This window comes from Mchenga conophoros, linkage group LG3 (genome assembly GCF_057382185.1).
Source record: "Mchenga conophoros isolate Kocher_MC1m ecotype Shallow Benthic linkage group LG3, M_conophoros_male_GT1.1, whole genome shotgun sequence".
Classification (NCBI taxonomy): domain Eukaryota; kingdom Metazoa; phylum Chordata; class Actinopteri; order Cichliformes; family Cichlidae; genus Mchenga; species Mchenga conophoros.
Genome location: NC_140528.1, coordinates 846,301 through 873,559, shown reverse-complemented (window position 1 = coordinate 873,559; position 27,259 = coordinate 846,301). Strand labels below are relative to the sequence as shown.

General features: G+C 38.9%; 1 protein-coding gene across 1 annotated transcript in view; it reads left to right on the top strand.

Moving 5' to 3' along the window:
• Window positions 1-4,846: 4,846 nt before the first annotated feature.
• LOC146576928 (scavenger receptor cysteine-rich domain-containing protein DMBT1-like) overlaps window positions 4,847-27,259 on the top strand; it is a 24,912-nt gene continuing 2,499 nt past the window's right edge. The window contains 9 exon segments of the mRNA XM_085267599.1: window positions 4,847-4,859; window positions 6,794-7,009; window positions 7,012-7,088; window positions 8,458-8,788; window positions 9,048-9,056; window positions 10,127-10,439; window positions 23,146-23,459; window positions 25,405-25,713; window positions 26,752-27,060. Of these exon segments, the coding sequence (XP_085123725.1) occupies window positions 4,847-4,859; window positions 6,794-7,009; window positions 7,012-7,088; window positions 8,458-8,788; window positions 9,048-9,056; window positions 10,127-10,439; window positions 23,146-23,459; window positions 25,405-25,713; window positions 26,752-27,060 (1,891 nt within the window).

Here is a 27,259-nt window from a genome sequence, read left to right as displayed (position 1 = left end):
GCCCGCCGCCTCTCACCAGGGCAACTCCAGGCTGAGACAGAGTCCAGCCCCTCTCCAGGAGACTGGTTCCAGAGCCCAAGCCATGCGTAGAGGTGAGCCCGACTATATCTAGCCTGTACCTCTCAACCTCCCGCACTAACTCAAGCTCCTTCTCCACCAGAGAGGTGACATTTCATGTCCCTATTGCCAGTCTTGGCAGCCGGGGGTCAGTCCGCCAGGGCCTCCGCTCCTGGCCGCCACCCAGCACACAATAGCATAGCATAGCATAGCATCTTTATTTATAACGCACTTTACATCCAACAATGTTGACCAAAGTGCTACAAATATAAAACAGAGAGGAAACAGTTTAAATTACATATAAAATATCTTAAAATTAAAAATGATATAATTAATAAGAAACATATTAAGAGACATCAACAAGTCCTGCTGTGCTAAAAGCCAAGGTAAATAAATATGTTTTAAGACGTGATTTAAAAACAGATAAGGAAGGTGCCTGTCTAACATGTAAAGGCAACTCATTCCACAATTTTGGTGCTGCCACAGCAAACGCCCGATCCCCTCTGAGCTTACGATTAGTCCTGGGCACGCTCAGGGGGAGCGTGAAGGTATGTATGGATGAAGAAGCTCAGACAGGTACACAGGGGCAACATTGGACAAACATTTAAAAACAAATAAAAGCAGCTTAAAATGGATCCTAAAATGCACGGGCAGCCAATGAAGTGAATATAAAACTGGGGTGATATGCTCGTATCTACGAGTGCCAGTTAAAAGGCGTGCAGCAGCATTCTGGACTAACTGCAGTCGAAAAACAGAAGATCGACTCACCCCAAAATAAAGAGAATTACAGTAATCCAGCCGAACGGTGCACCCGACCCCTATGGCGCCTCCTGCGGGTGGTGGGCCTGCAGGAGGATTTTTTTTTTTAAACTTGTATAATTTTTTTATTTTCTATTTTATAATTTTTTTAAATTTTATATTTTTTTTGTGCATTTTTATGTTTTTTAACTAATCACTACTGCTACTTTCATCACTTTTCGCCTTCTTAGGCGCACTTTCACCTGAAGGTTGTGAAAGGTTTGTGAAAAAATCTATCTAAAGACGTCTGTCTATGTTTCAAAATGGATCTGAAGTGGGAGAGGCAGAAGTCACTAAAATGCTCTATAGCACAAGCGGTAAAGTTCTTTTCAGGGTGATTTTTATCGACAAAATCGGCCACCCTCTGAAAATCGCGGAGAATTTCCTTGATATGGCCAATGGTATGACAGCCTCCTCCTCCTCCTCCTCGCTGAATTGTTGCTGTACTGATGAGTGCTGCATCGCCTCCAACACTTGCAGCTCTGCCGTTGACAGCTCCTCTTGATATTCATGCACAAGGTCATTTATATCCTCCTCGTCGACCTGCAGTCCCAGGGCGGTGCCAAGATTTATGATCTCCCTCAACCTCGACTTCAGGTTGAGGTTCCCCCTCCTCCTCCTCCTCCTCCTCCCCCCCTTCCTCAAAGCCTTCAAAATCTCTAGGGGCAACAGCATCAGGCCACAGCTTCCTCCAAGCAGAATTTAGCGTTTTGACGACTCACCTCCCACCATGCCAAAGAAATCAACTTGAGGCATGCAACGATGTCGAAATGATTTTTCCAAAACTCCCTGAGGGTGAGCTGCGTACTCTCTGTTATGTTGGAACACTGTTTAAACATGTGTTTCATGTACAGTTTAATAAAATTAGAGATCACTTGCTGGTCCATGGGCTGGAGGAGAGGGGTCTTGTTGGGAGGGAGGAAGAGAACCTTAATGAACGAGAACTCCTCCAGGATGTCATCCTCGAGGCCAGAGGGGTGGGCGGGGGGCCTTATCGATGATCAGCAGGCACTTCATGGGGAGATCGTTCTCCTCGAGGAACTTCTTGACAGCAGAGCCAAAGACCAAGTTGACCCATTTGACAAAGAACCGTTGGGTCACCCAGGCCGTGGGAATGGACCTCCACATAACCTCGAGCCTCTCCTTTAAAATTTTGTGTTGCTTAAAGGCGCGCAGATTTTATGAGTGGTAGACTAGGAGTGGCTTAACCTTATAGTCCCCACTGGCATTAGCACACAGGGCAAGGGTTTGCGGCCTGGCATCTCTTTTTCCTCCGTGGCACTTTTTTCCAGAAGAGGCCGGTCTCGTCACAGTTGAATACCTGCTGGGGGATGTAGCCTTCTTGATTTATGAGTTCCTCGAATTTTTTAACAAATTCTTTGGCCACCTTTTGATCAGAACTCGCCGCCTCGCCGTGACGCACAATGGAGTAGATGCCAGTCCTCTTCTTGAACCACCCATGCGATGCCTTGAACTCTGGGGGGGTTGGGGGTGCCTCCTGCGATGACGTCGATTCACCCCTGTGTGAAACACCCTGCTATCTTTCCTAAGGAAAGCAATTTGTCAGCGCTGCTCATCAAGCATCATCATGAAAGGCTGCAGTACCAAGGACGGGCTATGAGCTGCGAGCCAACAGTGTTTGGCTTCTTGGAAGCAGTAAGGCAGTCTCTTCTCATGAAAGACTGAAGAACAAAGGATGACAAACCTCCCACAGTAACGCAGAGCGTTTACTCCACCATTCAAATACTGTGGGATGGATTGTATGAGCTTATCTACGTCAAAGATGGAAGAAAGGAGCTTAAATGTTATGGACTTTTACTCACATGCACGTGCTCAAGAGCCATACATATTGATATGCTTGAAGAATTAACAACTGATGCAGTCATCAATACTCTGAGCTCATTTGTCATTTTGCGTTGAAGTGTCAAAAAAATTCAGTGTAGTCAAGGCAGCAACTTCATTGGTGCAAGTTTGCTAAAGCCATGAACGAGATGGATGGAGGGAACCTCAAGAAATTTAGATATGAGTTTGTTATAAAGACAACATCTGCAAGTTATCAAGGTGGCTTTTGGGAACGCCAAATATACACTGTGAGTAATGTTCTGGTATTTGTTCTCAACCGATCAGCTGAAAAGCTTGATAAAAGTAAGAACATTAATCTATGAGGTTATGGCAATTGTGAATAGTAGGCCGTTAACAACAGAGCATTTGCACAGTTCACCTGTCCAGAACCCTTGACACCTAACCACAATGAAATCAAGCATCATTGCTCCACCTCCTGGAAAATTCATTAAAGAAGATCTGTACCTGCAAAAACGATGGTGCACACCCACACGCAGTGTCACAGGCTGGGTCTCCGACCCAGCACTCTGAGTTTTCTTTGCATTTTTTGATATGTTATTAGTTTGTGTTATTTCCTATTTTTCCTTTAGTTTAGGCAGTTATTGGATATTGTTCCTGGGTTTTCTATGTTTTGGGGTTTGGTATTTATTCATCACGTGTTGGGTCTGTTGAGTTGTGTTGTCATGTTTAGTTGTTAGTATTTCCTGTTTTATTTTGACAATGTCATGTGTTCTTTGTTCATTGTATTTAGCTTTCTTCTCCTGGTCCTGTCATTAGGTTTATATCTGTCAGCTGTTCCCCCATGTGTCCCCACTTCCCCTGATCACCTCATGTTTGTATTTAAGCCTTTTGTTTTCTTCATGCCATTGTCGGTTCGTCTGTTTATCTCACCAGGGTCACAGTTTTAGTCATGGTCTTAGCCTGTTTACCTCACCTCAGTCATAGTTCTAGTTTTCGTTTGTTATGTATTATTAGTCTTAGTCATGGTCTTTGTTTATTATTTTTCCACCACAGTCATAGTTTAGGTTTTGGTCTCAGTACCATTTAGTATTTTGTTTCTTAGTGTTTTGCCTGTTTGTTTTTGGTCTCTTGGTTCATTTCCCTGCCGTCATCGCATTAAAGGTTCACCTTTCTGTTAATCATTACAATTCCTCGTCATCATCTGCTTTTGGGTCCTGTTTCCACACACATCGGCGCACCCCGTCGTGACACGCAGATACTTGACAAACTGACTAAATAAAAAGAGAGCTGCTTTATTACAACTTTTGCCAAGTTACAATAAAGCAAAATAACAAACTCTATGAACAAATGGGAATAACCCAAAAAAGCCAAGAGAACACAAAGACAAACAGGAAAATGAACAGGATGCTGAGACAAAGACTGAGGGAAAGATGGCACAAATTATATAAAAAACAGTAATCAGGAAGTTGGATAGAGGAGGGCAGGAAGATGCAGCTGAAGACAATGACAATGGGACATGAGAGAAAGGAAAATTAATTGCAAAAGACAGGAAAGAAAAATAAACCAATGTAAATCATTGGTATGAATATGAATAAATAACAACTATACTGAAAAGGAGACAAAGAGGACATAAGGGAGCTTACTAGAAGTGAAGAAAGAAGGATGAGATGGAATAAACAGTGATACAAAATAAAATTACTTAAACTCTATGAAAACAACTTGTAACTAGTAACAAATTATAATAAGAATAGGGACAATATCACAGAATAAATGAAAATCAAGCCTAAGTGATAAACAAAAAGAACACTTAATGATAAACATAAGGACCACCGTATAGGACCACCTAGGGGTCATGTTAGGATTGGCCAAATTTCATTTTTATTTACCATATTGTATGATTGTATGACTGTATGATTATTCATTCACCCTATTACATCCTAAGCCGTTCTTGTCTTATGAAATCTAAAACTAGCCATAAATTTAAACATACCAAAGTAAAGCAACCTGTCTCCTTTCAGCTCAGACAAAGCTGTGATACAGCTCCTCACCTGTCAATTACGATGTACATCCAGCCTTTAAATTATTGCCTTATTGTGGCAGTTGGCTATGGTCACAGAAAGCTGTACCTATTTCAATATCATTGGGAACTGTAGCACTCTAATACAGGAATGTTCATCTCCCATTAACAATGGTTGGAGCTGGTAAACTGTGGGGACAGCAGCTTTTTTCTGATGGTTTGTACATTTACATTATGGATAATCCTCTGGTCCTGATAAACCTGATGGGAGAGCAGCGTAGGTTTCAGTGGTCTGAGATCAGTTGCGATCTGCACTTCATATGGCAGTACAGTTAGCTTTAGCACAGATGAATCTCTTCTCTTCCTAACCACCTTGGTCAACATGTGGGATCCAGAGAAGACAGAGAGGGTATATCAGCACTAACTATCTAATAACACAGGGAAGTTGACCATGTGCAAGTTCAGCAGCACTTTCACATTAGTCTCTATATGAATGTAATTAGTTAGCTTCTTAAATGTTTCATTACTTACATAACTATGTATAAACTACTGACTATCTGTTAATTCCTGAGCAGTGAACTAATATTTTGCATAATTCTGAACCGTTTTGTGTCATCAATAATGGTAGTTTAATTTTCTACTGGTGGCACCAATTGACTTTATACCTAAAAATGTATTGACTGAAAATATCACAGTGTGGAGGTATGTAAAAACGACAGGAGAGGTCTCAGTGTCTCACTCCAACTTTATTACTGAGCCAGCACAACTTCACATACAGAAAAGCGCCAAAATCTCCACCCCAGCACTTCCCTGCAACTTGGGTGTGAGTGGAGCTCCCTGGTGGTCCGCCACACGTGTTTATACTCACATGAACATCCAATTGTTGGCATGAGAAAGCAAAACTGAAAAATCATGTCTCAGAAATTTGGTCTGTTAAAAATTTGCATGCAATTTATTTAAAAAACTGCATTAAAATATTTTAAAGGAAAATTGTAAATATAATGTAGTAATTCTGCATAACAGCTGTTTGTGATGTTTTTTTAAAGCAAGTATCTCGATGAGTGTTGATATTTATAATATAAACATTACAATATAATATAAACACTCTTATAATATCATTATAATGTAGTTTATATTCATTCAATACACATGATTTAACATGAAATTGTTTGTGCAATAAGGATTTTCTGGAGAATTTTAAGTGTTGACATCAAAACAGCAGTCCCAAACCTTTTTTGCGCCACGGACCAGTTTATGTCAGACAATATTTTCATGGACCATCCTTTGAGATGTTGAGGATAAATACAACAAAATAAAACCTGGACCGGTACTAAAAAAAGAAGATTTTTTCATAACGCATGGGAAAAGACCCAGGGAAAGCAAGTTAACTAAAAAAAAAAAAAACGGAAAAAAAATGACACTAAAAGCCAATAAAAACCCTGAAAACGATGAATTTCACACCCGAGCCTCAACTCTTGCGGCCCAGTACCAAACAACTCATGAACCGGTGCCAGTCCATGGCCCAGGGGTTGGGGACCGCTGATTTAAAATGTAAAGATCTATTAATATAAAAGACTTATGTAAATGTACACATAAAATGTGCACATAAAAAAAAATCTAAATTATCAGTAGGTTGTAGCAATTTAAAAACTCAGCTACAATTGTATTTTGACTTTTGTTTCTCTCATTTGTCTCAAATATTGATTAAATGTGCAAGGTTTTCAAATTTGTAAAACAGTAAAAACAGTACACATAGTAAACACATAGAGATACGCAGAGATTTTACATGGGTAAAAATTAAAAGCTGCTAATGACATTTTAATACGCTATGGTATTTCTTTTATTTAACATGAAATATCCCCCAAATCCCCAAGATCTCATGCCAATTCAAGGCAACAAAAAATAATATTTTATTTTTAATTTCTATGATTTTTTTTTTTTACAAATTAGGTCACTTTTTCCAGCTAGTAGGATATTGCTAATGTTTCAAATTTGTTTTAGAAATCTATTGTTTCCTTTTCCTTTCTATAATTCTGCTTCATGTGGGCAACTAGTGATCAATATTACAAGTCCTGTATGTTCTCTCAACAATCTGTGGTCTCTGTGTTTTGTTTTCAGACATCATACTGGCCGGATCTGGATCGACTCGATGCTCTGGCAGAGTTGAAGTTTATCACAATAATACCTGGGGAACAGTCTGTGATGATGGCTGGGACCTAAAAGATGCTCAGGTGGTTTGCAGACAGTTAAACTGTGGAGCGGCACTAGAAGCTCCTCGGATGGCTTACTTTGGTGCAGGAAGTGGACAGATATGGCTTGATAATGTGACCTGTTCAGAAATGAAAGTTCTCTAGCTCAGTGTTCAAACAGTGGATTTGGAGTACATAGATGTAACCATTCTGAGGATGCTGGTGTCATCTGTTCAGGTGAGATATATTTTTAGTCATTGTAAAAACTACTCGTACAGTCTTCAAATGCGGAGGGTTAACTAGTTAAACAGGTACAAACAGAAGGTAAATAGTTTAATCTTAGTTTGAGTACCTGTCCAACCTGAACTGCCTGCTTGTACCGTCTCATCAGTAGAAAGGTCTTCTGCCACCTTTCCATGTGATGGGTAAGTGTTTCATTCTGCCTTGGGAAGACCGGTCTTCCCAAGGTGTTTCAAGCACCACGAGGACTTGCTGTGTTCACTGTAGTTCACATTTTTCTCTAAGCTTGGTTTAATTGTTGGATGTTAAAAAGTTTGTACTTTCTTTCTTTTGTGTGGCCTTAAATAATGTTTGGCTATGTTTTACATGAAAATACTGCACATTGTAATGTAGTTATGCTGTATTACAGCAGCATTAAGACATTTTAAAACACACCAACCTAATATCTTAATAAGTGCACATGTTTCACGGTTTATAGTAATCAAACATACAGGATTTCACCTGAAATGACATTTGATCATTCATGATACATTCAATAAGACCTGTCTGGAGATTTTTGAAAAGGTAAATCAATTAGTTTCATATGTGAGAATGACATTTTAACAGCAATTAGTATGTAAATCTACACAAAAAATGTCTATTTACACTTTATGTGATCAAAAATCAACAGTAGACTGTTAAAATTATAAATCTAGTCACTAGTTTCACTTATGGTTGCTTTATTATTTGACATTAAATATTTATTAAACTTTCAAGGTTCTTCACATGCTATTACAAAATTAAGCCAAAGTGACAATACTCTTCAGTTCAAGCTGATTAATTGTATTGCAGCACTAAATTGATGTCTTTGAGCTAAGTTCAGATTTTTTTTACATGTAAATTTCTTATATTTAATGTAAAACATGCCAAAGATGTCATGCAATTTAAAGCTGCACAAAGTATTTTAGTTTTTGAAAATTCTTTATTTTTTACCAATTGGCTTCCTCCCACCGTCCAAAGACATGCAGCTTGTGGGGATAGGTTGATTGGATAATCCAAAATTGTCACTAGGTGTGAATGAATGTGAGTGCGAATGGTTGTCTGTCCCTGTGTGTTGGCCCTGCGACAGACTGGCGACCTGTCCAGGGTGTACCCCGCCTCTCGCCCTATGACAGCTGGGATAGGCTCCAGCGCCCCCCGCGACCCTGAAAAGGATAAGTGGAAGCGAATGGATGGATTTTTTCCTGTTTTGTTGTTATTATTTTACCTTGAAATTTTCTGATTTCTTTTACATTGTAAGTTTTTAGAATTCTGCTATATGTGGGCAACTAGTGATGAAGATTACAAATCATGTATGTTGTATGCACAACGTAGCTTCTCTGTGTTTTGTTTTCAGCCACCAGATTAGCCGGGTCTGGATCGACTCGATGCTCTGGTAGAGTTGAAATCTATCACAATAACATCTGGGGAACAGTCTGTGGTGATGGCTGGGACTTAAATGATGCTGGGGTGGTTTGCAGAGAGTTAAACTGTGGACCGGCACTAGAAGCTCCTCGGATGGCTTACTTTGGTGCAGGAAGTGGACAGATATGGCTGGATAATGTGACCTGTTCAGGAAATGAAAGTTCACTAACTGAGTGTCAGCACAGTGGATGGGGAACAAACAACTGTGCACACGATCAGGATGCTGGTGTCATCTGTTCAGGTGAGAAATATTTTTGGTCATCAACAAGATGTCAGATACTGTAAACAAAACCTTTTTTTTCTTTTTCTTTTTGATGCAGTGTTTACAACAGGGCTGGACTGGAAAAAAAAATTGGTCCTGGCATTTTTGGTCCAGGCAGCCCATTGTGATCACTCAAAAACAAATAAAACCACACGCACACTTTCTTCTGTCTCTTCTTTACTCTCTTGTTTGGGCTGCTGTCCCTCCTCCTGCACTACTCCACAGCTGGTGCTAACAGCAGCCTCCTGTGACTGTTTGCTGCTGTTGATGGTGCAGCAGCATCATTTCTGACAGCTAACATGTTGATTAATTTGTATCTATTTATGAGTTTCTTTTTTCTTTTCTCCGTTAGCTTTCTGTGCCAAATTTTCGCCACTTCTTCTAAAATTTGTTCTATAAGGTGCATGAGTGCACAGCGAAGGTAGGAGAGGGCCTGGTTGTGTTAAGCACAGAGAAATGGCAGGTTGCCATCCTCCCACTTCACTTTCATTTGTATAACAAATTGTAGGAATCTTCACATAATTTTGAGTTTTCTCATCAAAAATGTTGATAAAGGGGCCGTTGTTTTCTGTTGTGATCTGTTCGTTAACAGAATTAAATGTTGACATCAAGAAGTAAGTGTGTCCTAATTATTTAAGAGCTGTCATTGAAAAACTCAATCTCATCATTGTATACCTTTGTTACTGAACCACAGTGTAAGAGGACTAACATTTCCCTGTAGTTTAAAATAAATAACAGTTTTCATGAAGTGATGAAATGGTCTCACGGTGCCAGTAGATCATTTACATTTTGAAATTTTGAAATGCTACTATTAAAAAAATTATTTTAAACTGAGATGTAGTAATGCTGTATTACAGCAGTATTATGACATTTAAAAAATATTAAACCTATTATCTTAATAAGGGCACCCTTTCAAGTTTTATGTGCATTAATTACTCCGGATTTCATGTAAAATCATATCTGATCAATCAGTTTGTATTTTAAACCATCTAACATTATCAGAATAGTACATTAGGATTTTTGGAGGTTTTTGAAAAGTAAATCCATTATTGTTATATAAAAATAACATTTTAGCTGCAAAGGTCTGCCTAATATACATGTTTGTTTGTTTTTATGTAAATTAATACATAAAAAAGCATGTGATCAAAAATCAACAGTAGTTGTAATTGTCTACCCAGGTACAAGTTCTACAATAGTATTTCAAATTCCTATCAAATATTGCCATTTGTGCACTGAACCTTTTACCTTCTCTATTTTGCTCTCAGGTTTCCCCAATTGTTCTCTCAACAATCTGTGGTCTCTATGTTTTGTTTTCAGACATCAGATTAGTTGGCTCTGGATTGACAACGTGCTCTGGCAGAGTAGAAATCTATCACAATAACATCTGGGGAACAGTCTGTGGTGATAGCTGGGACTTAAATGATGCTCAGGTGGTTTGCAGACAGTTTAACTGTTGGACAGCACTAGAAGCTCCTCAGAACGCTCACTTTGGTGCAGGAACTGGGAAAATATGGCTTGATGAAGTGACCTGTTCAGGAAATGAAAGCTTTCTAACTGAGTGTCAACACAGTGGATTTGGAGTACATGATTGTGACCATTCTAAAGACGCTAGTGTCATCTGTTCAGGTGAGATATATATATTTTTTGGTCATCCACAAGATGTCAAACACTGTAAATGAAGCATTTATTTACAACTACTCTTACAGTCTTCAAATGCAAAAGATGAATCAGTTAAACTGGTACAAAAAGAAGGTTAAGTGTTATCTGTCTGAGAATGAGAGAACTGACAACTGAAATTAAGAAGGAATTTATAATCTTACCAGCTCCGTGGGCAGATGTCATCTCAGAAGGTGTGACACCCAGTGAGAAAATAGCAAGTTCAAAGAAGTTCTTGGTGAAAGTGAATCTGGCTGCTGTCGACTCCTCCGTGGACATGAAAGACCCAGCTGTGATGGAGTCCATCATGAATTCGGTAACTTATGTTAAGAAATCTTAGTAAAGTGTCTATACTTGTTTTTTAATGAAAAAACCTTCCAGATGTTTTTAAGACAGTCTTGGGTAATGAACGATCCCAGAAAAACTGCTTTATTAGCAGTTTTTGTGTCTCTTTCATGTCAAATTTCATTTAAAATGTAACAATAACAGTCTATATTTGTGGTGTAATCATTAAATTCTCTTTTCTGTTGTGCAGATCAAAAATGAGCTGGGAGGTACGACTGGTGACCTAAAAGTGAGCTGGTGGAAACTTCCAGAAAAGAAAGATATCAAAAAACAAGAGATGTGTACTCCATAGTTCACACTGTTTGTTTGAATAGATGGATGAAGGCAGCTTACAGCCTGTAATACTGATGTGATTCATTTAATCTTTACTTTTCACATGATATCTGCATGTTTACTTGTTTTTTGTTGTGGTACATTTAGTTGTTAAACAAACATAATCTCTCTCGTTTGATGACTTATTTCTGTGATGATTTTCCAAAGGACACAAGTTCAGTTGGTGTCTTCAGAGAAATATTACAGTCAAATATGAAATTTAACATCTGCTTTGAATTGAGGTAAAGGAAAGTGATTTTCAATGTAAGGAAGTTATATTTCCATTTGGTTTGCATCATGAAAAACAAAACATATGGAAATATATCTTCCTTGACCTTCCTTGTCCGTAAATAATTTTTCTCTGTCTGTCACAAAGTCAGAATTGAAAGTCAAACCACTTTATTTGAGAATTGACTGAAAAACTATCAAATAAAATGCATCTGTATGTTTTACTAGGACCCATTTCAGTTCAAACCTGTATATTAATTAAAGCTTTGAATATTTTTCTCTTTATTAGTGAAAAAAAAAGCATGTTACATTTGTTACACCCCAGCCCAGGGAAATCAGTGTGCGACACAAGGAAAATAAAAAATAATAAAAAAAAGGAAAATGCCCCCACACTCCCTGCTCTCAAGGAAGACGAACCAAAAACTGCCACAGACTTACAATATCCAGTCAGTTTATTAAGTCCCAAAAGGTAGCGGGCGTCAGGGTGAGCATGGCCAAAACAACAAACAAAACCCCCAAAAGAAAATACAGGTTTCTTACCTGCCTCCCTAACCAAAAGCAGGAGAAAAGGCTCCAAAAGAAAATGGCTTCTCACAACAAAACTATTTACAACACAGCAAAAGCTTCGCATTCCAGAATTCATACTCATACAGATTCATACGCAGCCCTTTGTCTGATACTCACTGTGTCTGTCTTAGCCTTTCTGTGTGTAATCTCAGAGCTTCAGTAGCTCTGTTCATAAAGAATAGCCTAACCAAAAAGTACAATCTCACTCATCACTGTTTTTCACATAGAAAATCCCACCATGGCCACTGGCCACAGGCAGAGAAGTTTTAAGAATAGCACTCACTGTAAAATCTTGGACAAATCAAATATGCGGATCATAATCACGGACACTTTTACACTGGATCAGTTAAGACCAGGGTTGACAGAGACCACCTCCAGTTAGCTACAAGGGTGCTGATGGAAACCCTCTACTGTTGGCCAAAGATAAAGAGAGTGAGGGAAGGTATGTTAAAAAGGAAAGATGGGAATGTGGAGGTGAGCGTAGGGACTTTAAATGTAGGAATTATGACTGCTATAGTGGTGGTCAGCAGGGCACTCTTGCGGAGTGGCACAAATTTCCATGTCATGCCATTTTTTATGTTCATGGAATTTTGGCTGTGCTGAATGAATAGAGTTCATATTTACCAGATAATATATATTTTTTTTTTTAAATAGAATTTTTGTCTCAATTTCAGAAATTAGCTTCAAATGGCTAAGCTACAGAGAAGTCGCCACATTTTATCCTAAAATGACCAAAAGGCCAAAAAAGGCCCAAATAAAAAACCTTAAAAATGACATTTTTGATCCCACATTTAATAGTATTTAATTTTATTTAGGACTACTCACCTTAAAGTTTGAGTTTTTATATTTGGCCACCAGGTGGTGCTACCGTTCAGAGCATGAAGCAAAATGTAACACTTTTTTGCTACAAGAGTGCCATGCTACTAAACTAAGTGTGTTTTGCTATTGATGGGGGATAATGGTGTGAGAGAGAAGAAACAATGAAAATCAGCTTCAACAACTGCTGAAAACAACACAGCAGAGAAACCAAGGCAACAACCAAAATATGAATTAATAACAGTAAATAATAAATAATAAACATTACTGAATAGCACTAGGTACTAATAATACAAGATAGTGAGTGATAGTGATCGTGTTTCTGTGTACCTGTTTGTATACCTGTCCATGTGAGCACGCTTTTATTCATAAGGTTTCTCCATGTAAGCGTCTAGTGTGGGAAGCCAAAGCCCTGCCCCCCAGGACATGAAGCCAACAGACCCAGGGGGCCCAGTTCAGCAGACAGAACTGGACCCTGGGTCTGTTGGCAGACAGAAATGAATGCAGTAGACACACTGACACTCCCCCATACATACTTTATACTCCCAGGTGCCAACATGGTGCCAACAGCCCAGATAACAGCAGGTGTCAGCACGGCCCCTCCTGAAAACCCTGTGTCTACATGGATTTAAAATTAAGAGGTGGGCATCAGCACCAGAGGTGAGGCTGAATAAACATTTCGTCCCCTGGATGCCATTTAGTGTCCCCACCCCCAAGTCCCTATATGTATGTTTCATGAGAGTGTGAGTAATGTGAGTGTCTAAGTTGTGGAATAATACTGAGGCACAGGTGACCAGCAGAAATAAGAGATCACCGAGACACTGAGAATAAATACTTGATTCTTGGCAAAAAATAAATAAAAAGAAAATACTACTACATCGGGGGGGTTTTATAGCAGTTGCAGGGAAGGGGGCATTTTTTTGTCTTACAGGAAAAAAGAGAGACAGGATTTTAAATGGGTTATTTTTATATTTAATTTCACTGAGCTCTATGAAGTACACACTCCGTGGTCTTCCAAGTCATGTCGAAACTTGTATATGAATGCAGCTGCCTTCCCCCGGCTCCCCTCTGTCAAACATGATGGTGATTTCACATGGCCCAGTCTCATTGTGACACCGACTCGTCTTCACTGCATTATACAACTAAGTTCACACGTCTGCGGCATCTTCTTTCATCTCCTTTATTGTAATTTCCAGAGTAAAACATTCACCTTCACCATGAAACACAGCTCTGTATTTCTGTATGACAGCAGTCTGTATGTTTTTGTTAATGGTATTTATATAAACAAGTTATATATGTGAGAATATTGTGTCATAAAACAAAACTGGTACAGCAACAGGTTTTATATGTGAAGGATTATATGGAGACAGAGTAAGACAATATGAAGTCTTCCATTCAGTAGGGTCAGCTTGACACTGAGAAGTAGCAGAATCTTAAGAATTGCATTGCACAGAACAGCACAGAGATTTGCATTGGGAAATTAAATCAGGATGTTGCTGTTGAGAGTAAAAGACAAAGGAAAAAAATATGCAAACTGTTAGAGGACGTAACTCAGCACTGAAGGATGATGGTTGCTAAAGGTAAGGACTCTTTAAGAACAAGGAGATGTGTTTGTTTAACACAACTCGATGCTCAGTTATGATGAGTCCAGTGAGGTGTATACTTGCAAGACAGTTCAGGGGGAGAGTGAAATAAACTGGAATACAAAAGAATTAATTCTAAGCATTATTAGCTTAACTCATTCACTGCCAGCCATTGGCAGTGAATGAGTTAAACCCATTGACTCATTCACTGCCATTGACGGCTATAGACGTCAATGGCAGTGAATGAGTTAACTTAAGGGTTGTTGTTTGTTTTGTTTTTTACTAAAAAGCAGCTGTTAAAAACTTCCAGACAAGCATTCAGCAAAACTCATATTTGATATTTAGTTATACACACACATCAGCCACTTTATAAGGTACTTTATTGCTAGTAGTGGAGCAAAAATAATGAAGTACATGATATATGCTTACAAATACACCTCTGAGGAATATCTCGATTTGTCACTATATGCAGGGATTAAAGACTGTGTGGAAAATGTAGAGGCTTTTGACTGTTGCCAAGTTACTAAAAGCAAAATAACAAACTGTATGAACAGATGGAAATTACCCAAAAGAGCCTGAAGAACGCAAAGAGGACGAGACAGGAAAATAAACAGGATACTAAGGCAAGGACTGAGGGAAAGACGTCATTATTCATACAAAAAACAGTAATCATGGAGACAACAACAATGGGATAGAAGGAGAAGTAAAATTAAATGCAAAAGACAGGAAACAAATGTCTACCCATGTAAATCGGGGAATGAATAACAACCGCACTGAAAAAGAGACAGACAGGACATAAGTGAACTTAGCAGAGGGGAAGACAGAAGGATGAGATGGGGGGAGCTCTGTTAATGCTAATTAAACTCTATAAACACAACTGGTAACTAGTAACAAAGTATAATAAGAACTGATACTACAGAATACATCACAATCAAATCTATATATTAAACAAAAGGAGAGGCTAAGGATAAACAAGAATTCAAACTGAACAGCAACAAGCAAACTTTATTGTCACATATGTAACCCGTTCATGTGTTACGCCCGTCAATGCGTTGTGTTCTGGCGTGAAAGTAAGAGGCAGGAGACAGTACTGGGTCTTTGGCTCTTTACTGCACATCTGCAACACAGAAATATGTGTCTGTTCTGTGTGTGTCACGCGACTGCCAGTACACCTCTCCTCCGGCCATGCTGAAAGGAGCTGTGCCTGCAGCTTCATTAACACTACAATAATATAATAAATCAAATACAACAAATTGTTTTAAAACATTAACTTAAGCTCTCAAAAACAAAAAGCACAAAATAAATAATATGTCACTAAAAAACATCAAAAACAACTTATAAGAACAATAAACAAAATAATTCAAAAACAAATAAACAGTCAGATAAATACAATTCAATAACCAGGACCCAATATTCTGGTACTTATAGTTCAAACATTACACTTCAGTACAATTATATTAATAACCGCCATCTAACAGGCAATACAACACTGTACTTATAAAAATAATGAATGAAAGACTGCATCTCCAAAACATGAGAACATCTCCATACCTGCAACACAGAAATATGTGTCTGTTCTGTGTGTCACGCGACTGCCAGTACACCTCTCCTGACGAAGGAAAAAAAGAGTGCACGCTGTTAAAAAAAGACTGCCGCGAGTACACTCACAAGCCTCTAGCGATCAGGCTAACTTAGCATGCTAGCATTTCAGCTGCGTTCTCGGCTAAAACTCATTATAAGCGTATATTAGTGAACTCCGCCCTCCACAAAACTTATCCCGAATGAGTCTCTTAATGACAAACAAAAACGCGGCGGTTCGGCTGTATTCACATGGCAGCTTGGGATCTGAACAAACTTCAATTAGCTGAGAGCAACGTGGCAGTGACTTACCTCCGGCCATGCTGAAAGGAGCTGTGACCGGGGCACACATGCACGCGCCTACGTCACCACGCAGCGCGCACACACACACACGAACGCACACAGACTCAGATCACACAGGTAGGAGATTGAGATGCAAAATGACATATTTAATCCAAAAAAAATGTGTTTTGGGTGAAATTCAAAAGTATTTAACACATATGTCACACATACACAGTCATACAGTGTACAACATGTAGTGAAATGCTTGTGTCCAAGCTGCACACGTAGCCGCACCGTTCCAGAGTTGGGCTTTTAGCATGGGGGGGGTCAAGCCAGGACCCTTATTGGATACCGGGCGGGAATCGAACTTGCGACAAAGGTGTGTAGTCTTTTCATTACACTATCCAGTTCCGACCACCCACCAGTCATGACAGGGTTGGCCTAATTTCCAAATGAGCAAGTAAATTTTAATTATTTTACTTACCACATGATATGACTGTGTGATTAACCATGAACCCTTATACATTAACCTTGTAATAGGTGGAAATTGAATGTGTTTTAAAATGTGATTTTGTCACGGTTCTGGGTCGGTTCGACCCAGTAGTTTGAGTTCTGATGTTTTGGTTTATTTTTGTATGATTGTTGTGTTTTCGGGTGCTATTATTATTATTGTTATTAGAATTCTTTGTGTCTGTTTGTTCTTGTTTAAGGATTTGTTCTTCGGTCGTGTCTGCTTAGTATAGGTCTAGTTCCATGTGTCATTTTTTTAAGTCGTGTCTTCTGTCTTTGTAGTTGCTGGTCCGTCTGTGTATCTACCATGTTCCTTTCGTGTGTTCTCCCTGCTGTCACCGTCATATACCATCTTCCGTCTTCCTTCATGTTCAGGTTCGTGTTCTTGTTCAGGTTCAGTAGTTTAGTTGTCCCAGTATAGTTTAGTTCTCCGTTTGCCGTTTGCCCATTCTTATTTTTGTGTTCAATAAACCACCTTCACACCTTCACTACTGCCTGCGATTGGATCCTCCTTTATTATTTCCACACGGCTCATCTCACTTTTCTGTTAGCGTATTTACATATTTACATAGCTGCAGGGAGACAAATTGCAAACAAGAAAAAAATATAAAGACGGTGTATGTTTTTGTGTTCTGCCAACACTTCCCCTACATTTTTCACTTATATTTGAATATCCTATAGATACTGACAGTTAACCATATTACACAATGTTCAACTTTTTTAATTCAGCTGATGTTTGCTGTTAATATTTTATGCACATTAGTCCAATAATAGTTTTACGCGTGCTGAGGTGTTTTTCGTAGTGTTTTATTGTTTCTTTTCTAAAGGGGATGGTTTGAAAATGCTTCCACCACTAGTTATTTTCAGCTCTGTGTTTGCGCGTGTACTGGGAAAATTCACCGCATGCCACTGTGTCAATTTCCAATATCCACTGTCAATGTCCACGCACAGCCAATCACATAGTTTTCCTTTTTGAGTCATTTAGTTAATCAGTAATCAATAACAGTAATTTAATTTTCTACTGATGCTTTTTACCTGATGGAGAGCTTTTATTTAAAAAGTCAGTGTCCTCAAGACTGATACGTTCTTTGATTTGGTATATTGTTTGTGATGGGAAGGCCACACATCAGCCTGTGGGTGTCACAAACAAGGATGCAGTGGACTCAAGAGCAGACTCAATTGCTCGTACTATGTACAATTTATTGAAAGGAAAAGGAACTTAAACAAGACTGGGTCTAACAGAAATCATTCGCAGGAACTGAGGGAGGCCCGAGGGCGGAGAAACGGACGTAGAACACAGGGAGAACACGGGCGGGAACTTCTGCAAACACAGGAGAGGGGTTTTACTGAATGGGAACCAATTAAAGGGCAGAGGTGAGTGGTACTAGAGGAGAGTCTTGTGCTTACTTGAAAACACCGGCTATTAGGCGGGGAAGGGGTTGCCGTGGGAGCGTTCCAGGGATGGTGGAGAGTGTGGGGAGGCTGGTCCAGGTTCCAAGGTGTCCAGGGAAGTTGAAGTATGGGCTGGAGGGCAGGCTGAGAAGAAGATGTGGTCCTAGGGTTCTGGGCAGACTGTACAACGGGACGGAAACAGAACCAGCGCTGCTGGTGAGTACGACGGGTGATGAATCTGGAGAATACAGGAGACGGAGAACACATTAACCCACGATCCAGGCACACAGAGTCCGAGCACAGAGGAGGCCAAGTTTACCACGGGTGGTAGCAGGACGAACTGGCGAGGAGTGGCAGGCAGTGCTGGCTTAAAAACCCTCTAGATGGAGCCCCGGAAATTGGAAGCAGGTGATGAGCAGGCCAACTCCACCCCAGGGGACGGACAACAGGAACCTGGACCACACCCGACCCGACACTCCCACAGCATATGACAGTGGGTGGAGCTTGGCATGTGGTTATTTGAATTTAATAAGTCAAATTAAATCAGGTGTGGTTAGAAATGGCTCTCCAGCTGTTTGTCTCCTGTTTCTCTGTGGTAACTATTCTTTTATGCAAAGGTGAGAAAGAAGTTTTATTTTTATTTAATATTTTCTCATTGTGTAGTTTATTACAAGTTCAACTGCACCTCTTTAAAGACTATTGCAGATAAAAATGTGTTCTTTAGATACAAACAAACTTGTGAACCTGCTTGTAGGCTGACACAACATGGGAATGTGAGTCAAAATGGATCAAAGAAGGAACTCTCATTTAAATCCACCTGACCAGGTCAAAGAATTAAATACATTATTATTACAATGCATTAATTTTCTTTTACGTAGTCTAAGTTAAAGTCAAATTTATTTATATAGCACATTTAAAACAACTATTGACCAAGGTGCAGTACATTTAAGATAACAAAAAGAGGAAGGAAGACATGATTTAAAAAAAAACATTGAAATTTGAAAAATTAAGAAAAATAAGCATTAAATGAGAAGATTTGAGTAGGAAATAAGACAAATAAAAGCGGTACAAGCTCATTGTGATTTAAAGGCCAAGGAAAAAAAGTAATACATATTACTTTAAAAAGACAAAATAAAACAAGTAATAGTGTTTTTATACTGACAAATAGAAAGTCAGTAGAAAGCAACTACCTTGTGACTGGCAGCGCTGAATTCAATAACACTTTATTAATCAATAGTAACAATAACGAGGACGTTTTAGTTTACCTTTAACAATATCTACTAAACTGGTTAATAACAGGTTTGTTGGCCAGTGAAATTATCTGGATCATAACTGTAAAGTTGTCCCTGGTGTTTATAAAACTTTCTCAATGGTTACTAATGTTCACTGCAGCTATAATATTGTTATAATGTTGAAACTGGTCATTATAGTACTACATGTTTTAAACTTAGTGTACACAGTCAGGTGGTGTAAATCATAAAACTCCTTTTTCACTAAATGTTTAGATTTGTTTCCCCTTGCTGTTTGGTTAGTAAGAAACCAAAATGTGTTGACAAATTCCACATCACTATAATCTGAACCTTTCACCAAAATGTTCACATCAGCAATTCTGAAAGTGCCGAGACATAAATGATTAGAGAACAGATCCAAGTTGAACTTTCACATATTTCCGTTCTCTTTGAAACACGCTTCCTAATGCAAACCAGTCCCTGGTTTAACATATTTATTTTATGTTCCACTTTGCAGATGGTCATTCACAGCTGTTTGGTAAGTATCCAAGAACAATTTAACAACTTCAAGTTTCAAGTTTGATTTCAACCCTGTTTGTTTCCTCTGAGCTACACAATAAATAGATTCAGTTTGACTCAATTCTATTTTATTCATATAGTGCTAAATCCCAACAACAGTTGGCTCGAGACACTTTTATATATAAGCTATAAAAAAGCTATTATAAAGGTAATAGATAGCACTGTCCTCATTTGTGCCACGCATTGCTTATTTAAATTTCTGTACTACTTGGAAAAGAAGAAAACTTTTCTCTCCTCCTTTTGTGTTTCTCTCACACACACACACACACGTTTTCTTAGTTCTCTCCAGGTTTGCATTTAAGCATGCAATTAAAGTACACATGAAAAACTTATAAGCTAATTTACATCATGGACCCTTGTAACACTGTCTGCATAAATGGATTTAAGAAATAAGTCCTTAAACTTGAAGTTTTTAGAACATGTTCGGCACCATCTTCTGTCAGTGCAGAATGTAACGTCACCATATTCGTTGGTCAGCTGTGGTCAATAGGTCTACATTTGTTTATGATAGCTAATAGCAGAACCAATAACTCCAAAATAAGAGAGTGAAAGTAGACACTACATCCTTGTTTTTTGACAGAAAAACTGTTATGTCTTAAATCCAGGTTCACAGACAGAATTGCATCCATGTCAGTTTTTGAGGGCAGGGCTCAATGGCGTGAATTAGCCTTTATACATGTAGTGTTTTAAGTCCACTTTGAATCATCTGTCATAATTCAGATTTAGAAGTTTTCGGTTTTGTGATTCAGAATTAAACTCTTTTTCTGTCTGACTTAGTTTTTAGGGCTATTTTTAAAATGTTGCTTTTAAATAAAAAATATCAATAAAATTACTTTTAATTTTATGATAAAACAAATAAATAATTTGTAAATCTAATACACCCAAATTGTATTTACAATAGAATGTAGAAAACGCATGAGTGGTGTGATTTGGCCCTAACATTGCATTAAATTGAATTGAAGTGTGGATTCGTCTCTGATTCATACAGCTTTAACTCGCATTTGTGGATGGAGAACTCTGTTCACAGAGAAAGATGTCAAAGTTCAAATATTTCTGAGCTCATGAAGTGTTTTCCATGATCCCTGCTTTTAATGAAGCGCTGCCTGAAGGACCTAAGATTACAGGCATTGTTAAATTGCATTTTCATTTACATTTTACACAGGATCTTTGCTGGAATTGGATTAGCAACAAGTATTAATAATCTGTCAGACTATAGTTTTTATCAGTCATCACCAGCCACAATTACTGTAAATCTTCTCCTTTTCATAGATGTTATAGTAGGGACATGTTTAAATTACCAAACATTACAGAAAAATCATGTAAAGTTACCTGATAGTGATGGGTGACGTTTGTAGCTAAACAGGTCCTGTAGCAGCACCGTTTCCAAAACACTAGTTTTGGGAGTGTCACCTGCAGAGATGGGCAGTAACGCGTTACTTGTAATGCATTACTGTAATCTGATTACTTTTTTCAAGTAACGAGTAAAGTAAGGGATTACTATTGCAAAATCGGTAATTAGATTACCGTTACTTTCCCGTAGGAACGCTGCGTTACTGCGTTACTAAAACTGTGATTTTTTGCGAGAATGTCTCATGACAGTGACGTAACCGAGTGCGCCGTTGGTGACAACAGCTGTGTGCAGATCAACAATGGATCATATATCGATTGTGGGAGAGAGTATGAGCGTGCAGCGTTTAAAGTGTGGAAGTACTGACCTTACTTTGAGTTTGATTCCATAAAAAGTGACAAAAACATTAGCGTCCGTTGTGCGTGGGAAGAAAACTTCTTTTTACAGCGAAAAAAACCCCTAAACGTCCAAGCAAGCACCGAGTGCGCAACGACGTAATGGGAAACTCAGAGAAACTCGCGGATTCTTCAACTGACCGCGGCACACCTGCACCAGGGTAAACCTCCGCCTACTCAAGTCCTGCTTTACAGGTGAAAATAGAGCAACAGGACCGCTAGTCTGTGACTTTATTTATTTTCTGCTGTGTTTTACTTGCATCTATTTGAAAGAGTGAGTGTAAACACAAAAAATATTTTATTTTATGTGCTGGAATGTGCAGAAAATAAGTTTAAATGTTAAACTAATTTATTCAAGTCAGAGAATGTTGCATATAATTAAATTTTTGCTTGATGCATAAAGTTAAAAGATTAAAACTGATAAAACAAGTTAAAAAAAGAGACTTTTCCATTTGATTACATTTTGTATGATGGATTATGCAGAAAAAGTAGAATTGGGCTGAAAGATCTATCGCTTTATCACCTCTTCAGGTTGTAAATCGTGTTTTTAAAAAGTAACTAAGTAATTAATTACTTTTGAAAATAAGTAATCAGTAAAGTAACAGGATTACTTTTTTGGGGAAGTAATCAGTAATTAGTTACTGATTACTTTTTTCAAGTAACTTGACCAACACTGGTCACCTGTACCGAAGTTTAGGTGTTGCATTATTATTTAGTTTTGCTTTGTGATCTATGGCTCCTTAAAAAAATCTTCAACACAGGACACTTTCATTTGTATAACAAATTGTTAGAAAATGCATACAAATTTAGTTTTGTCATCAAGGATGCTGAGAAGCAAATGTTTTCTTTCTTTTTTTTTCTAATTGTGTGGTTGTGGTTTGTTAACAGAATTAAATGTTGACAAGAGGAAATTAGGGTGTCCTGATTATTTAAGAGTTGTCATTGTGAAATTTTAAGTCTTAACATTTTATCATTTGTATGATATAAACATAGTTACAGAGGACAAATAATTCCCAGTGGTTCTAATTAAGTAATTTTATGTATGAATTGATGAAGTGGTCTTATAGTAGCAGTAAATCTCAACTGTGTTAAAATATTTTTAAAATAAAATAAATGTAAAGTTGTAATCCTGTGTTACAGCTGTTTGTAACATGTTTTTTTTAAAGAAAAAGCTAATATCTCAATGAGTGTAAATGTTTCGATGTTTCTATTCATAAAAACGCGTGATTTAACATTAAATCACATCTGAATCCTCAGTTTGTACTTGACAGAATTTATGATACATGCAATAAGGATTGTCTGGAGATTGTTTTACCACTTTAACAATAAAGGTGTGTTAGCTATACAAAATATGCACATTAAACAAAATGCCATCAAAATTATGGGTAGACTGTTGTACTGTTAAAAACTTCATACTGTTAGAAACGTTCGCTTTTAGAGTGTGATTTTCCTTTTCTATAATTCAGTTATGTGTCCTGTATGTTCTCTCAACAATCTGTGGTCTCTGTGTTTTGTTTTCAGACATCAGATTAGCCGGGTCTGGATCGTCTCGATGCTCTGGCAGAGTAGAAATCTATCACAATAACAGCTGGGGAACAGTCTGTGATGATGGCTGGGACTTAAATGCTGCTGAGGTGGTTTGCAGACAGTTAAACTGTGGACCGGCACTGGAAGCTCCTCAGAACGCTTCCTTTGGTGAAGGAACTGGAGAAATATGGCTTGATGAAGTGACCTGTTCAGGCAGTGAAGACTTTCTGACTGACTGTCCCAACAGTGGATTTGGCAACCACGACTGTGACCACTCTGAGGACGCTAGTGTCATCTGTTCAGGTGAGATATATTCTTGGTCATTCACAAGATGTCAAATACTGTAAAGAAAACTTATTTTTACATCAAATGATACAGACTTAAAATGTAAAAGGCAAATGAGTTAAAACAGGTACAAACAGAAGGTTAAATAGTTTGTGTTAAATAGCCAAGAACGGCATCTAACTTTAAATCTGTGACAAATCAATTACATGCATATCTGTCTTCGGTGGAAACTCTTTGAGTCGTTAAAAGTAGCTGCAGTTATATTACAATATACTATAGTAGTGCAACCAAATATATATGTAGCCTGGCTAAATTAACCAGCCCAGAACACAGATTATCTTTTAATCTGAATGATAAAGTAAGCGCTCAGAAGAAAATAAAAAAGGTTGTAAAAATAAAGAAATAAAATTGTTACAGACAGTTCTTATCCAGTAACAGCTTTGTGCACTGGTAACCCACTGCTACTGCAGGTTATTTCCCCAACTTTATCAGCATCTGGAACTCAAGGACCTCTAGCGTCATTTTGTGTCTGATATAAACCCATAGTAGGGTCAGAGCTCTGAAACTGTCGCAACTCTTCCTTAGAATATCCTGACAGAGTGGGTATATTCTCTTGGGAATCAGTAAAATGGGTGTCTTGCTCAATTGCTGTGACCCGGGCCTGCCTCACCTGACAACATTTTACACCTGCACTTACTAAGTCCAGGCCTAGCGTTGTCCCTCTGATGACTAGGTTACAGATGCATATGCATCCATCAAACTCCTCCTCACCTCCTGCAGGCTGGGGCTCCCCTGCTAATGGCTGTCTAGAGAGGGTATCGACTGCTGTGTTACACCGACCAGGACGATACTGCACCTCAAAGTCAAATGGCGCTAACTGGGCAACCCAGCGCTGTTCGATGGCTCCCAGCTTTGCTGAGTTCAGGTGGCAGAGGGGGTTGTTATCTGTCACAACTGTGAATTTGGAGCCTAAGAGATACCCCCTAAACTTCTCAGACACAGCCCATTTAAGGGCGAGGAGCTCTAATTTCATACTGCTATAACTTCTGTCATTTCTCTCTGCATTTCTCAACCTTCGGCTGGCGTATGCTATAAGACGTTTCCTGCCACCCTGCACCTGATAAAGAACTGCTCCCAGTCCTAAACTGCTGGCATCTGTCTCAACAACAAATGGCAGTGAGAAATCAGCATAAGCAAGTAAGGGGGCACTTGTGAGCTTCTCTTTCAGCTGTTCAAATGACTCTTGACAAGATGGCGTCCACACACTTTCAAGCAAGTTTTTATATTTAGCTGGACTGTCCTCCTTGGCCCATGCATTAATCAGATCGTGCAAAGGACCTGCCAGCTGCGAAAATCCATGGAGAAATCTCCTGTAATAACTGCAAAATCCCAGGAAGGATCTCAGCTCTTTAACTGTGGTGGGTACTGGCCACTGCCTCACTGCAGCTATCTTGTCTGGGTCCGTACCGATCCCTTCAGCTGAGATCTGGTGACCCAAAAAGCGTACACTAGATTGGAGAAAACGACATTTCTCCACCTTAACCTTCAGCCCAGTTTCCCTGAGTCTCTGCAACACTGTCTGAAGACGTGCCAAATGGTCTTCAAAAGTTGATGAGTAGACTAATATGTCATCAAGGTACACAAGCATAATCTGAAGGATTAAGTCACTCATAGTGGCCTGCATGAGTCTTTGGAAAGTGGCTGGACCATTACACACGCCAAAGGGCAATCTGGTATATTCACACAACCCAAATGGGGTTGTAAAAGCAGTCTTTTGCCTGTTCCTTTCGTGAACTGCCACTTGATGATAGCCACTTGCCAGGTCGATAGTCGAGAAAAACCTTGCACCATGTAATGCATCAAAGGATTAATCTCTTTAGAGTGTGATTTTCCTTTTCTATAATTCAGTTATGTGTCCTGTATGTTCTCTCAACAATCTGTGGTCTCTGTGTTTTGTTTTCAGACATCAGATTAGCCGGGTCTGGATTGACTCAGTGCTCTGGCAGAGTAGAAATCTATCACAATAACATCTGGGGAACAATCTGCGGTGATGGCTGGGACTTAAATGATGCTGAGGGGGTTTGCAGACAGTTAAACTGTGGACCAGCACTAGGAGCTCCTCAGATGGCTTACTTTGGTGCAGGAAGTGGACAGATTTGGCTTGATAATGTGGGCTGTTCAGGAAGTGAAAGTTCTCTAACTGAGTGTCAAAACAGTGGATGGGGAACAAACACCTGTGCACACGATCAGGATGCTGGTGTCATCTGTACAGGTGAGAAACTTTTAGATGCTGAAGATATTTTAGGTCATTATGTTTTTGTGTCTCATGCAAGAGTTATATGCCGCACAACACTGTGAACATGATCAGGATATTTTTGGTCATCAACAAGATGTCAGATACTGTAAATAAAACTTCTTTTTACAACTACTGATACAGTCTTCAAATGCAAAGGCCAAATGAGTTCAAAAAGATAAAACAGAAGTTAAATGGTTTGTGTTTGAGACTGGGAGGGCAGATAAATCCAAGTTTGTAGTCCTGGTGTCCACTCCAAGCCCAGAGAAAAAGGGCAGATTGAAATCCTCCCACTTTACTACAACAACCTCACATAATTTGAAGTTTTGTCATTAAAAATGTTGATAAAAGGGGGCCATTGTTTTCTGTTGTTGTCTGTTTATTAACTTAATCCAACGTTAACAAAAGGAAGTAAGCGTGTCAACCATAGTGTAAGAGGACAAACATTTCCTTGTAGTTTTACATTTTTGGAGGAATGCTAGCTGATAAGTATTGCCAGACAGGTAAATCATACCTGTCTGATTGCACTCAGTTTATTCAACTCAAATCCTTTACTTCTCAGCCCTTTCCTCTGACCAGGCGTGCCCCAGGGATCTGTCCTGGGGCCCCTTCTTTTCATTATCTACCTTCTTCCGCTTGGACACATTTTCCGTAAATACAATATCCAGTTTCACTGTTATGCCGATGACACCCAGCTTTATCTGTCCACTAAACCTGATTCTGCTCTTCCCCCATCCTCCCTCACCCTCTGCTTAGCCGAACTAAATTCATGGTTCTCTTCTAATTTTCTCAAACTCAACAGTAACAAATCCGAGCTCCTCTTGGTAGGCATTAAGTCAGCATTATCCAGAAACCAACAGTTTCTCTGTTACTATCAATAACTCGCCGGTCTTCATTTCTTCCTTTGTGAAAAGTTTGGGTGTCATCCTCCACAGTACTCTATCTTTCAATTCACACATTAATAATGTCACTCGGTCTGCATATTTTTAATTGTGCAACATTGTGTTTTGTTTTCAGACATCAGATTAGCCGGGTCTGGATTGACTCAGTGCTCTGGCAGAGTTGAAATCTATCACAATAACATCTGGGGAACAGTCTGTGATGATGGCTGGGACTTAAATGCTGCTGAGGTGGTTTGCAGACAGTTAAACTGTGGACCGGCACTGGAAGCTCCTCGGAACGCTTCCTTTGGTGAAGGAACTGGAGAAATATGGCTTGATGAAGTGACCTGTTCAGGCAGTGAAGACTTTCTGACTGACTGTCCCAACAGTGAATTTGGCAACCACGACTGTGACCATTCTGAGGACGCTAGTGTCATCTGTTCAGGTGAGATATATTCTTGGTCATTCACAAGATGTCAAATACTGTAAAGAAAACTTATTTTTACATCAAATGATACAGACTTAGAAATGTAAAGGGCAAATGAATTAAAACAGGTACAAACAGAAGGTTAAATAGTTTGTGTTAAATAGCCAAGAACGGCATCTAACTTTAAATCTGTGACAAATCAATTACATGCATATCT